Consider the following 14,699-nt stretch of genomic DNA (forward strand, 5'->3'; position numbering starts at 1 on the left):
ACTTCATCAACATGTCTATTTCCATAACATACATATACAATTAATTTCCCTCTTCCATAACTCGTCAATATACTCATGTACACTCTATTTGTGGCATTGCCAAAAGCACTATTATTGGAAAAGTATCATCTACAACATAAATGGGATGAAAATACTTTTTCACGAGATTTTTTAGGCCTTTACAATTTGAAATGGGAGGAACTTTCCAACATTCAAGGGATAATGCACAGCTCTCATACAACGGGAGAACGTGACCTAATAAATTAAGCTTGGAAAAAGAAAGCTCAAATAAACCTACATTTTAGAAGTCTACTTGTTGGTTCCCAAATCAATAGATCCAGTAAATCCTAAAGACGAGCCACCTTTCTTATGCTTAGACTCAAGGTGGAACAAACAAAAATCAATCATGAAAATGATCGACTTCTTTTCCACTTCTGCAACTGCAAGACTGAGACTGGTAAACCTTACAATATCAAAAGATTTAACACAAACTACTGCAGATATAATACATTAAATATATATCTCTGAGTAAAGATATGGCGAACAACCAGCACTTGGAAGTGGATTCTAATCTAACCCTACTCCTACAACAAGAAATTTAAATAAAAAACTAGAATAGTTTTTGGAAAATGCATCAGACCAGTGCCTATCTTGGGTATGGAATCAAACATGAGACTCTGAAGGAAATCCTTCAACAGTTAACATCTAAGCAATAGATTTTCTATGTCGATGCCTTACACCAATAAACACTTTACGCAACCATAAGATTCAACTTACTCATCCATATTATTTAACCAAAACCACTATTATTAGTTCAAAGCACATTAGAAGTCAATTAAATAATTATGTTGCCAGTCGTCAAATTATATCAAATTAGATAACAACTTAGCAAATGACTTTTGTGCAGCCTAGTGAAAAAATAATAATAAAGTCATTTTGATTTAGAAAGGGACAACAAGAAATTTAAATGAAAAACTAGCACTTGGGAGTGGGTTCTAATCCAACCCTACTCCTAAAACAAGAAATTTAAATAAAAAACTAGAATAGTTTTTGGAAAATGCATCAGACCAGTGCCTATCTTGGGTATGGAATCAAATATGAGACTCTGAAGGAAATACTTCAACAGTTAACATCTAAGCAATAGATTTTTTATGTCGATGCCTTACATCAATAAAAACTTTATGCAACCATAAGATTCTACTTACTCATCCATATTATTTAACCAAAACCACAATTATTAGTTCAAAGCACATTAGAAGTCAATTAAATAATTATGTTTTCAGTCGTCAAATTATATAAAATTAAATAACAACTTAGTAAATGGCTTTTGTGCAGCCTAGTGAAAATATAATAATAAAGTCATTTTAATTTAGAAAGGGACAACAAAGAAACAAAGAAAAGTAATATGAAGAGACAAGTAGAAGGAAAACGAAGAGTCACAGGGATGTATTATACAAGAACATTGACAAGCTCATTCTCATCATGCTTCATTTATGTTTGGTTATTATTTTCTCGTGGAGAATTTTAGGAAGCTTTGGCTTTCGATTTTGAAAACCTGTACCTCGAAATTTTCAGGATTTCTCAGTGGATTGGATGGAAACCCAATTCATCTTTGGAGGTGGATTCGTGGCGGAGTTCCCAGCTGGCAAAAATTGTGAAGTCATAATCTGAAGACAAACTTGTAATAGCAAAGGTATTTCACATCTATTTTGAAATTAAGGGTGTAATGATTTATCTATTTTGATGGTAACATTCATATTTCAGATCTCTATTTCAGTCTGATATTACATGATTTTCAAGATAATCTATGTATGAATAAAGATTAGTTTTGTTGCAAAACGTTTGTTTAAATTTCTGTGGACTGTTTGGTAAATTCCAGAGCATATATCTAGAGGAGATATCACAATGGTATCAGAGCAATGTGCATCCTGCCAGCCTGAAGGGTTAATATTGAAGAAATCATTTTTAGAATGCAATTCCAAATACAAATTTGCAGAAATAAGATATTTGCAAGTTTGAGGTAATTTATTTGTCTCAGATGTAAGGAAATTTTATAAAGGAGGTTCAATGAATTTATATGATTGACTATTTAGGCGGTCTTTGGAGTAATAAGGATTGATTTCCATTGGTGATAAAAGGATTTATATCATGAATGTCATTCCAAATAATATTTGTGGGCCCCAATTTATTACTGGTAGTAACTCTTCTAAAGAGCATAAATCATTTACCATTGTCGTGATAATCTATGGATAAAAAAAAGTATTTGTGTGGCATATTAGTTCTTTGATTAATATTTCCAATATTTCTAAATGAGCTGCTGCACACATGAGCCCTATAAATGGAATCGACAACTTTGATGAAATAATAGTCCGGTGAAAATACTAGCTAGATAATGATGGTCTTACTCAAGGAGAGAACGTGTTGGAGACTCAAGATGTTTCCAAGGAAGAAAATGAATCTTCAGATGACAAGAAATTGTTCCAAAATGATGACATGGCAGAAGCCTTAACTTTACATGCAGATCAATCAAACAAGGGTTTTGAGTGTTGAGATAACATTGAAAAGGTATGAAAAATCATGTGCTTTTGATAGTAGCAGTTCACCAATGGATGATGGTGTTTTGGATATGACCAATCACAAAATGCACTTCAAGATGATGGTGTATAGAAACATACTTTAAAGAATCAGCTGAAGGTTACTAGTGATATAATCGTTGCAACCTTAATTAGTTATGATAGCACTCACAAGATCATTAAAAACCTTTCCTAGAAGACTCAGATTAAAAAGAAGCAAAGGGGCATGAAAGGTGATTCTTACTTTACTAACTTTGCAGGTGGTCGAAGTAGCCCTTAAAATCTGATTATTTGTGTTTACCTTCACACAGAGTCATATGTTTAAGGTTGCTTAAGTATATGTTCATAAATTAAAGGAAAAGGAGGATGTGATCAGTAGTCTCATCATGGAGTTTAACAATACACAGGAGATATTGAAGAATATGTAGATGGCTCTTCAAGAAGCAAAAAAACAGATTGCTGCCAACAACAATTTCAGGGAGCAAGAGGACAAAGGAAGGACTGAGTTTATCAAGGAAGCAATTAAGGAATTCGACAACATACAACAGACTTATGGTTTGGGTAACTGTCCCAATAGATCAAGTGATAAATTTTTGGGCCAGTCAGATCTTCAGTATGAGTTGAATAACAGTCAGTTGACAATTCTTTATTAAATTATTTGAGGTGGATGCCAATTGGAGTATTGGACAATTGATAATTTATTTTATGAGTAGAATGAGGGAGTTCCTTATGACTCCATTCATGAGAATGGAATTGATTGTAGGATTTGGGATGCAAGTGCAGTTTTTATTGGCGAGTTTTGGGCACGGGATTGGGGTAGCAGAACGATTTCTAGAATCAGTACTGCTACCCACTTTTCGATCACATGGGTTTGAATTCTAATCTACATGAGAGTTGGATGGATTTTGTGGTTCCAATAGCCAAGTAGTTCTTGGTTGAGGATTGATGGTAGATATGGTTTGATCATAAGAGATGGATTCTCAGCTACTTCCTTACTCATGATTCCTATGATTTCAGTGGCATTTGAAATTGATTGATGTTGTAATAGTTGCCCTGCACTGCTCGTGTTGACTTCAACCTTTGAGCAGTTTGATTTTTGAACCAGGAACTCAGGATGGGCTGATATATTTTAATGTGTACCTATGATGAGTGGTATGAACTTCCATGGGAGATCATTTGCAGTTGGAGAGTTGTTCAGTGTCGATATCATTTGCAGTTGGAATGTTGTTCAGTGTCAATAGTTCCTTGACATACTACTATATCCTCATATTGGACAGGTGTGATAGCATTGGATCCTGGCATTGGCAAGTTTTGGTGTTTTACTTCAATGGGATCTTGCTAAGTGGTTTCACCATTCCAAGCATGGTGATGTTTTTAACGAAGTAGCGCAGTGGATTAGCAGTGCAACATTTCTAAGGTTGATATGGGATCAAAGCATTTGGTTTCAGCATGCAAGTGTAGATTGCTTGAATTCAAGCAAATCTCAGGGAAGGGAGGATCGTAATGTCCCCTTTTTAGAACATTAGAAGTTGATTAAATAATTAAGTTTTTAGCTGTCAAATTATATCAAATTAAATCACAACTTAGTTTAAATATTTAATAAAGTATGAAAACGAATTTTATGGGGTCTAGTAAAAAAATAATTAAGTAGTATTAATTTAAAAAGGGAAAATAAAGAGATAAGGAAAACATATATGAAGAAAAAGCCAAAAGGAAAAAGAAGAGTCACAAGGATGTGTTATAAAAACTAGGCAGCTCATTCTCATCATGCTTGGTTTATGTTTGGTTAATGTTTTCCCTTGGAGATTTCTGAGAAGCCTTGGCCTTCAGTTTTGAGAACTTGAGGACAGAAACCTTCAGGATTTATCAGTGGGTTGGGCTGAAACCCAGTTCATCTTTGGAGGTGAATTCATGACCCAGGAAGACAAACTTTCAGTAGCAAAGGTATTTCATATCTGTTTAAAAAATAAGGGTATAATGATTTATCTATTTTTGATGGTTATATTCATATTTCAGATATCTAATGCAATATGATATTGCTTTTGATGGGAATATTCATATTTTGAATATCTATTTTAGGATGATATTATATGATTTTCAATATAATTTGTGGATGAATAAAAATTAGTGTTGTCACAAAACTTTTGTTTAAACTTCCGTGGAATAGTTGGTAAATTCTAAGACAAATATCTAGCAGGGATATAGCATATTTAACTTCCCTCTGAAAAGAGCAGAGAACAAAATAATACAATTAAAAGGAAGTTGTAATGCCAAATCCTAACATCCTTGATATTAGAATTCATCAGGTTTTGCTTACATAATTTGGAGACAATTTTATGATATTGTCAAAATAACTTAGAGTCTAGTTGACACTTGCTTCAAGAAAGCATTCACTATTTGCACATTCTCATCCAGCATTTTTTTCAACATTTTTTATCTACCCTGCCTAATACAAAGTTTCATAACCCCTACAATGAAAAGAAGACAATATATAGAAAAGAAGGAATTCCCAGTAGAACCTACAACCTGCACTTGCCTATTCTCCTTCCAACCGAAAGTAACAGTTGATATAACTTGTAATTTCCTCACATTTTAATACCTAAAAATTATTTATTTTATGGTTTTATTTTCTTTTCATTGCCTCTAGATGAATAATATTCATCTAGTAAAACATGAGGATGTGTCCCAACCCTTGGACCCCTACATTCCTAGGACAAGGGGAGGAGCACATGGTGCCCCCACCACCACCCTTTTGCCACCATTCTGCCATTGAAACATCACTCGACTGTCAAGACAACACAATGTCCTTGAAACAAATGTGGGAAGTCCTAGGCATCTCTATATTGTTTCGAGGATGCATGTGTTTTCCCTAATGTCAGATGGCATCTTAAGTGGATTTGCATGCAACAACATTAAAAATATTACATTTCCAAGCAAGATCAAAAATGTCAATTTTGGAAGAAAAATGCTTCAAATATGAAAAATCCAAAGGTTATGCAAGTGGGAAAATGTGCCCTGAGAACTACCCTAGGACCCTGCAAGGGGCATTGCCTCTCAACCCTGTTGTGAGCCATCACCCCCAGATCCTCACTTTTGAAGTAAAAAACAAACGAAGAAATTGATGGGGAGATCGTACCAAATGAAGTTGACGCTTTTATACCCACTTTACTAAGCTCTATTGTTGAGGAGTTTGCCTTGAGGTATGGTTATAGGCCTCTCTTCACTACATTTTAGAACTTTGTACTTGCTTTAATATCATGCTACTCATTGTAATCATCTTTATGATATTTTTTATAGCTAGCATTTTAAGTACATCTTTTCATAACTAGCATTTCTAGTACTATATGTATAGTATATAGTATATCTATTAGTTGTCGCTTTGATGCATTTTAGTAATCTACTATATATTTTTAGTGAAACATTTACCCTACAATATGCTATGTCTTCTTATTTGCCATCATTCATCCACTCTTCTATCATCACTTCTGAATAAGTTATTTTCCCCTTTCACTTTTGATGTAAAAACCAATTTCCCTTTTTCCCAGTGAAACTTGGGGACGGGCAACCAACTCAAAACCTCAAGGTACCCAAAATGAGGGCGTCCTCGAGATAGATACTTGGAGTACCCTCAAAACCACCTAAGCTTTGTCGTTTCTCAGCAACATCCCTGCCGCACTGAGTAGCTTATTGGGGACTCCAAGATGTCCAACCTGGCTAAGGAACTCCCACTTGTCCCCCTAAGTCTCAGGGGACTCCTAGGCATCAATCATGATTCATATCATGCTACCCATTGTAATCATCTTTATAATATTTGAATATTCAATAAGCCTAATATAAATGAAAACCCTATTTGTTGATAATTTGAATTTTGATTTTTGAATGTTATAGTATTGGGTATGTCGTTACTATGTTGAATGTTCAATGGTTTTGGTTCATTTTTCACTTTTTCTATGTTCAAGCATTTGAAGAATCAATTTGGTATGTTATATGAAAACATCATTTCATAACTAGTGTTACAAGTTCTCATAAATAAATCTCTTTGAGGCATTTTGTCAAACAAGTGGATGTGTGGTTTTTGATTCCATATTTAGCATGTATCTATACCAAGGCACTTGCATTAGCAAGATCTAATAAAAACCTCCAATCTATCCTCACTCACATTATATCCATATTGCGTTTATGCTGTATTCCATCAGATGTTTTGCTCGAAACAATATTAATGGAACATGGAAACTTGTTAATATGCATTTGGATGTAGGGTGCTAGTGACATTGGCCACAAATTTGTTGCTCGTATTTAATAGCTGCAAACAAAAATCAAACAAAAATGCAAGCACCAAAGCGCTAAAACATTGCAAGAGAATAAAAACATTTCAAACGCTTTACTTCTCCCTGTATTCCCACATTTCAAGTTTCTCATTTGTTACTTGTGGGATGATAGGCAACGCCTCTATGCATCCATAAACTTACCCTGCAAGCTTTGAGCAAATTTAGGGTTACCCGACTACCTCATGCAAGAGTCCAAGGAAAGTAGCTTATCTGATGGCCCCCGCCTTATTTCAAACACTTTCTAACTATTTTAAAATATGTTAATTTTGTGCCCATAATTGAATCATTTTCCAAATAATTCTAAAGTCAGGATTCCAAATTCTCCCTACATACCCACAACCAAAACACATGGATCCTCCTTTATCCCAGGGGGATGGTGGAGTGGGCCATTTGAGAAATTATCATGTTATTATTACCTTTACCATTGGACTTGTATTTTAAAACATGTAGAAAATGATTTAAAATGTTTATTCAATGCAATCATATGACTTTAACAAATTTATGTTACTAAATTTAACCAATTGTGCATATTATTATGTTCATTAGATATTATCATTTAAATCATTTAAACAATAAACATCACTTATTTTACCTTGTAGCCCTGTGATTTGATGATGAATGTTGGTTCCCCATTTGAGCCTAGCTTGAAAAAAATTGTTCTAAAACAATTTTCACCTCAAGTTAGTCTGAAAACGATCCTGCAATGCATCTGACTCAAATACACAAAGTGAGTCAACATTAAAACTTGCATTCTAACACCTTTCATTCTGACCAATATAAACCTCTGAGCCTCTAGAATCTTCTTCAAAAACTGAACAAACACTCCCCTTGGATCCCGAAGACAAACAGGCATGCTCACTAATGCTATGAGAATCAAACCGCCAAACAGTTTTGCTTCACATGCATTTCGTTGCAAGACATTAACGATCAAACTGGGTCACGTAGCTATTTCTAAAACTACACTTGTCAAAACCCAAGTAGAGCTTGCCATATCACCATCTTGAAAAAAATAACAGATCTTTTTCCGAAAAGCTGTTACTTAGGTGATTAGTTCATTTAGGCTCAATGAACAAATGTGCAAAAAGGCTTTTCACCAATTATATTCCTTCACAAAACAATACCGTTAAAGATGACCCCTTTGAAACCCTCTGGAAATGCAGACATCAAATTTCTGAAAAATTTGTTTGCTTTTGACTTTGAAAAGATATCAAATTGAAGCTTGAGGCTTTAAAAATGAACACAAGCATATCTAAACATGAGGACAATTCCAGGAACCAATCCATTTGACATGAAAAACACCCGAGAATGAAATATCAATCTCCAAAGCAGACTACTCAAGCAAATCAGTCAATGTGCAAACAACAAACCTCTACAAATTGCATTTGCTTTTAAAACTGGAAAATACTAGGCATAATGGACATGAGTGCACATTACTATGGAGGCATTGCAAGAAACAATTTGTTTGTCATAAAAATCATGTAACTCCAAAATATTGATCAACGAAGTTAGCTACATAGATAGATCTAATAATTCACTTATAGCCAACTTTTCCAAAACCCTTCAACTAGGAGCCTAGAAAACATATCAAATTTGACTATGGGGATCTATGACTAGACAAGCACGCTTACAATGCATGAGTATGTCTACCAAGTCAATTTTCATCACAATAAAGAGGCTCCAAGTTACTACTGCTTCAGAGTAGGCCATCTAAATAAATTTTGCAGCGATGCCTTTGTGTGTCACAATTGAATTTTCATCATGGGCACTTAAATTTTGCCAAAAATTTGAAGGTACTAACACCACTAATGCTACAAAAGGTTTGTTGTTCACTTTGCATAATAAAAGCATCACATGGGTAAGATGTTCTTGAAGCCACTTTATATGTTGCATGTAACATTGAGAGAAATATTTTGTATTATTTTGTATGTTGGTAAAACATTTAATATTGGAGAAACTTCATACCAAAATGTAAATGGGGTTTTGTAAGCTCATCGCATCAATCGGCTAGCTTTTGTAATAATACTTGATGGTTTAATTCAATAAAAAATCAAACAAGATTTGTTGAGGTTGGTTTACCATCATAAATTATAAGCAACCTATAGGCATGTACAATTTCATGATTGTATAGCACCAACCTTAGTGTATTTCCATTTCAACATGCATAATAGGACTTCGTCTGGCACTTAATGGAAACCTAAATCAAATATGGGTCCTATGTTATTTCAATTTCATCAAAACTCAATGTATGCCCTTATTTCTAGGCATACTCATGTATTAATTCTCCCATTCAATAATTTGTTAGCTTGCATGGGCCCTACGTTACCATTTGCGGCCTTTGTTATCTCTCCCGACCTTGAAACCACTTGTACCTCAAAATCTGGTATCTCTTAGTTATCTAGGGCCCATGGTTAAGATTTATGCCCTAATTGGTGGGCATAAGGTTACTAGGTGTCCCATACCCAAGTGTTGAGCACCTAGGCATCTTATACCTTTAGTTTTAAGCTGACATTTGAATTAGGAACCCATCTCAAAAAAATTTAGAGATTTCTAAATTTGTGGTAGACCCTCCTGAGTTTTAACCTCTGAAATGTTGTGGGAGGTATATAAGTGGCCTATCCTCATTTTAAAAAATCCACATTTACTCTCAAGCATATGCAATCAAGAATTCGCACTTACGTGTTCAAGGTCAAGTGTCAAGCATTCCAATGTGTTTTCAACGCAATCTTCTCCATAGATCTAGCTTCTTTCCCTCGTCAAAGGCCAAGCAAAGGAGTTCAGTATCAAGGAAGAAGATTATACATTCAAGCATTCATCCACATTCATTAAAGCAATCAAATCTTCAACTTCTCTCTCTCCAATCAAGCATTATGGAAAACTACAAGATCCATTATACAAGGTATTGTCTTCCATGATTTCCTTTCGGACTATTGTATTAAATCAGCTATTGCATCAACATATTTGAAAAAATTCAAAGAAGCATTTGCATTGCCAAGGTATGATATACTTCATTTCTCATATCTAGCCTCTATTACATGACAGCACGTTTTATTTCATCTTATTTTATTTCAAGGTTGATTCCAAATAGGGGTCTGACTAAGGCAAACTCCTCTATACAACATTCTTCCCCATTTCATTGTGTGCAGGAACAAGTGACAAACCTAACATTGCATGGGGTTATGTGGAAACAATTCATTATGGTTGCAAATTTCCTTTCAACTAATACAACTTCTCCATCATATATGTTAATCTTACTTTAACCTAAAATGCACTTCTCGTGGATGACTCTCCTTGTTCTAGTTCAATTTTCACTAGTTCTTCCTCGAGCTTCAGCATCGTAACCATTTTCTCAACCAAGGCTTGTATGAAACTAATCAAATCTATATTCCCTACTAAATTAAAGATCCTTGCTACATTTTCTTCAAGTCTTCTAAATAGTCTTCTTCCTCTACCCATTCTCCAACCATTTCTCTTATAACCCTATTCTACTAACTTATTCTAATTTTGAGTTGGTAACAAATTAACATTTCATACCACATAAATAAACCAAAATCTTAGTCCTTAATACTACATGATCGATTAATCATTTCATTCCTCATCCTAATGACTAGGCAACTATGGAGTCTCACATTTAAACTTTGAAAACTAGTCATGAAAGGTTAAATCACTTAGAGCAATAGATACTTTAAATAACAAGAAGAAAATCAAAGCATGTACACACAAAACAAAACAATTCCACAACACAAAATTTCCTCCAAAAAATCACAAATTGGGTGAAAACCTCAAATGAAATGTATGCATTTAGCATCCCACCACTATAGGTTGTTAGTTCATGGAGTACAATGCCATTTCAATGGTTTGCTAGAGCATTACAGTAGAGCTTGCGCACTCCTCTACATTCAATCTACTCTTGCAACATAACAACTTTGCAAAACACCATCTTCCTGATTGAATCACAAATAAAAATCACTTCCTAAGCTAACCAAATTTTCAAAATGACTCTAGTCTTTTCTTTATCCTTTCTCTAGTCACAATAATACACAAGGAAAGGTGAACTAATGCATTGGAATGGTAATACTTGCACATTTGCAAATATGCAACTGTCAATTCATATCCCATGCCACCCAAATGACCCTCCTCTCAAATCTAACAGCTGCAAACATTGGTTCTAAGTGTAGCCTACTGAATGGAGCAAAAATGGTCAAAAAATCCAATAGTTAAGCAATCTGCTAGTCCACATAGCTATCGGTCGCCCTCAAATGACTCTACATGAGATTATAAACACAATTGGGCGAAGTCAATACTACCAATAAGAGACAAAGCAACCTCACACATAAACATCTACATCAACAACCTCCAACATGTAGAACTGGCTAGAGTTAACCAGCAGCAAACCTATGAACAGATAACCAACTCCAAGCCTCTATCATGTTGTTCCAAACCACCATCACGACACCACTAGACCCCAACTCCAACCATAAATTTGTTTTCTCTTTGCTACAAATGCACTTGTAGCAAGTTCCTAGCTATAGAACCAACCCAATCCAAACATCCAAGCCGATTTCTGAAAAATTATTTGCATTAGAAAATTTTAGAAAACATTTGCATGCATCAATCAAATGATATTTTAGTTTGATTGTGTTTATGAATTCTATTTTCCTTAATATACATAACATAGATTAACATATAGGTAAATGAAATTGAAATAATAAGATGTCAATAGCATGCATATGCATTTTTAGTTTCAATCAAATGAATGGTTGTGGTTTCAACACACAAAAAATTGCCAAGAAAGTCAGCAGCAGATCCCTTCTCTTCCACCTCTATCTTCAACACGATTTTTGGCCAAGGTAACAAATCCAAGAGTCTATAGCACCTTTTGTAGGGAAAAACATCTTAAAGTGTTTCATCTTCAAAGAAAATCTCAATACGTGGAAGCAGAATTTTAGCAATCTTGAACTTTGCTGTTTGTTTCTAGCCAAAGAGCTCAATGGTTTGGCATCCACAACTAATAGGTATCTTGCCTAGCAAGGTAAAAATCACCCACAACAATCATCCACTTGCCCATCTACCAACCTATATTTGCTATATTACTTAGGTGCATCTCAAACCACGATCGAATTCCCCTCCAACTCAACTCATTCTCTCATGGCGAAGGTAAAGTAATGGTCATACCTATCAAGCATCCCAACACTCTAATAGGCATTTGTATCGAAAAATCAAGGGGATCATCCTCTACTTAATAAACATCTCGCTCCCTCTCTATTTCATTGCTTTTGTACATTGTAATTCTTGTAAAGCCCAAATCACTATCAAGGGTGTGCCTTATTGTACAAATAGGAATTGACTTCCACATGTAAATATGACTTGATTCATTGAGTAATTTGTGTTCTCTACACTATGTTGCTTAACAATTCACCTTAGAGATAGTCCTCAAATATGGTCACTACATTGGGGTTGCTCAAAAATTCAGGTAGACTTCTCCCACTTGAATTAGTGTGCTTATTGTGCTTGCTCGTGGTCTTCAAATGGAAGTGCCTCTAATTAACAAACACTTAAAATGATGATTTTGCTTTACTAATATCCATGAAATTTGTTTATTAGCTGAGCCACAAGCGTTGTTGGCACCAAATTGTATTGCTAAGTTAAAATAGCATAGTTATAGATAACCAACTCTTTTCCTCACACATAGTTAACCAGCCTCTAGAAATTCCCACCAAATTTTGAATAGACAATTGTGTCAAATGGGTTTCCATCTTGTTGAATTTCCTTGAGTTAGATAGATCGCAACAAGGACACAAAATCATTACTAGACCTAGGCAAGGCCTGGGTAACCCATGCAACTATGACACCTAATTCCTCAATATACCCCTTTCCGCTAACAATTAGAGGTTGTGCTTCAAAGTACTTTACCTACCCCTGCCCAACAAGCACCACCTTAAGAAGAGTGCAACACCTAAAGCTGCGCACAGGGAAACCTCCACATAAAATAAAATGCTAACATAAAGAAAGCTATTCAAAGTCCACAAGCAACCAAGGTATGTTAGTGAAATTCAAAACTAAGAGTTGTAATATTCAATTAGGAGTACTCTCTAAAATAATTCCAACAGCCTAAAAAAGAAATCTAAGAACTAAAGCTAGAAATCAATAAAACTAAATAAGAGGGGCAAACTACAACGGCTAAACCCCAAGGAGAAAGAAGTAATAACCGAGTCAACTGAAATCAGTAAGCAAACAAACATTAAAGAATTAAAACAGCTCCCCCAAGGTAGTTTTGTCAGGAACTGCATTCAAATTTTAAGACACATTCTCTACCACAAAAATTTAAATTTGAAAAGCACTCATTCATACTCAAGAGGGAAATTTATTTGAAATCTTAAACCAAATTAGTCTACTAAAATGCGACGTTCATTGGTGTCCATAAGCAAATTAATCACCTTTCAAAAGGAAGTGAAAAATACTTGCACAAACAACTGTTAGGACTAGGACGGCCACTAATCTCTAATTCCTTGCACTAAGATTCGGACAACTTGAATTTCTGCTTTCACTTTACATGGCAATCAAATGTATCCCCAACCACCCCTCTCATCGAATCAACATTTATCTCTTACATAAACTATAAACTTTCGACTAAGGAGAAGAAACTAATATCATGAAAATATTCGAATTGCTATCAGAAATTACAAATAATTCAATTTTACCGTTGCTTATGGAAAAGTGTTTACAGACCTTCTTCGAGATCACCTTTGATCACCAAAGAATGTAATTTAACAACTTGTGTAAAAGGTAGGTAGATTAAGAGTTGTTCATCCGAATCGCTTTCAAGAATAAGCCCGTCATCTTCTCTGTACCCCTGAACGCCACCAAAACAGAGTACGTTAAATGAAGTAACATTCACAATTCACCTTTATAAACCATTAAATGCTCCTACAAATCCATACAAATTAATAAATGTTTCTAGAACCCAAATGAGGCAGTACGATTTCTTATTAGCCCAGTTATGCTAACTCGTGTGTCTAGAAGCCCAAATTAGTCCATAGATTATACTACAAACACAAATACAATCCTACAGGTTCCACAAAATCGCTATGAATACCTGTTTTAATGCATTGACCAGGGAATGTGCAGGGTTGTGATTGAGGCATTCAACTCCGGGCCATTCTACGAATTCTACTAAATCTACCTGAACATAAAATTACCGTGTATTGAGCAAACCCACGTTTGTTGAGTGGTATACTGAATCGATGAAAAAGGGAATAATTAACAGAAGAAATTGGCAAAACAATTGACCAAGCCTCGCTGGATGGATGGCGTCCCCGTTGCTGTCGACATTGACGGAGAAAGGAAGCAGAGGACGAGGAAGTTTTCGATTGCGTTAGAAATTTAGTACCAATGACAACTGAAGAATCGGAGGAGGTAGATCGAATACACGCAATTCCACAGATCGGAATTAGTAATTACTGTGTAAAACTCTGCTAGGGATTAAGGAGAAGGTTTTTAAAATTTGTACGAAGGAAATGGCGTCGTATTTTTATTTTCATTTTAGTTTTAGGGCTTAAATAAGGAACGGCTTGTTCCTATGAAAGGTATCCCATTGCTATTATATGAATACTCTCGGGAATGCAGGCTATACTCTTAGGTTAGGGAACTACAATTAACATTTAAATCATAATATTAAGAGGGATAAAAATGATTTAGTTTTGTTGTCTTTATTTGATGTTTTGTGATTTAGTGTTAATGATTCACATTTATAAAATTTAAATTTCAATAACTAAATGATATTATAATAAAAAAATATAAT

General features: G+C 34.8%; 1 protein-coding gene across 1 annotated transcript in view; it reads right to left on the reverse strand.

Annotated features, from left to right (window-relative positions):
- LOC149538761 (PITH domain protein (DUF1000)) overlaps positions 1–14,474 on the reverse strand; it is a 79,124-nt gene extending 64,650 nt beyond the window's left edge. The window contains exons 1-3 of the mRNA XM_089800084.1: positions 14,189–14,474; positions 13,995–14,081; positions 13,628–13,751 (exon numbers count right to left, since the gene is read on the reverse strand). Coding sequence (XP_089656210.1) covers positions 13,628–13,751; positions 13,995–14,081; positions 14,189–14,230 — 253 coding nt within the window. The 5' untranslated portion in view covers positions 14,231–14,474. The remainder of the gene's footprint in view (positions 1–13,627; positions 13,752–13,994; positions 14,082–14,188) is intronic.
- Between the last annotated feature and the right edge of the window lie 225 nt (positions 14,475–14,699).

Source organism: Cupressus sempervirens, chromosome 9 (genome assembly GCF_028749045.1).
Source record: "Cupressus sempervirens isolate cs-2001-9-10 chromosome 9, ASM2874904v1, whole genome shotgun sequence".
Classification (NCBI taxonomy): Eukaryota; Viridiplantae; Streptophyta; class Pinopsida; order Cupressales; family Cupressaceae; genus Cupressus; species Cupressus sempervirens.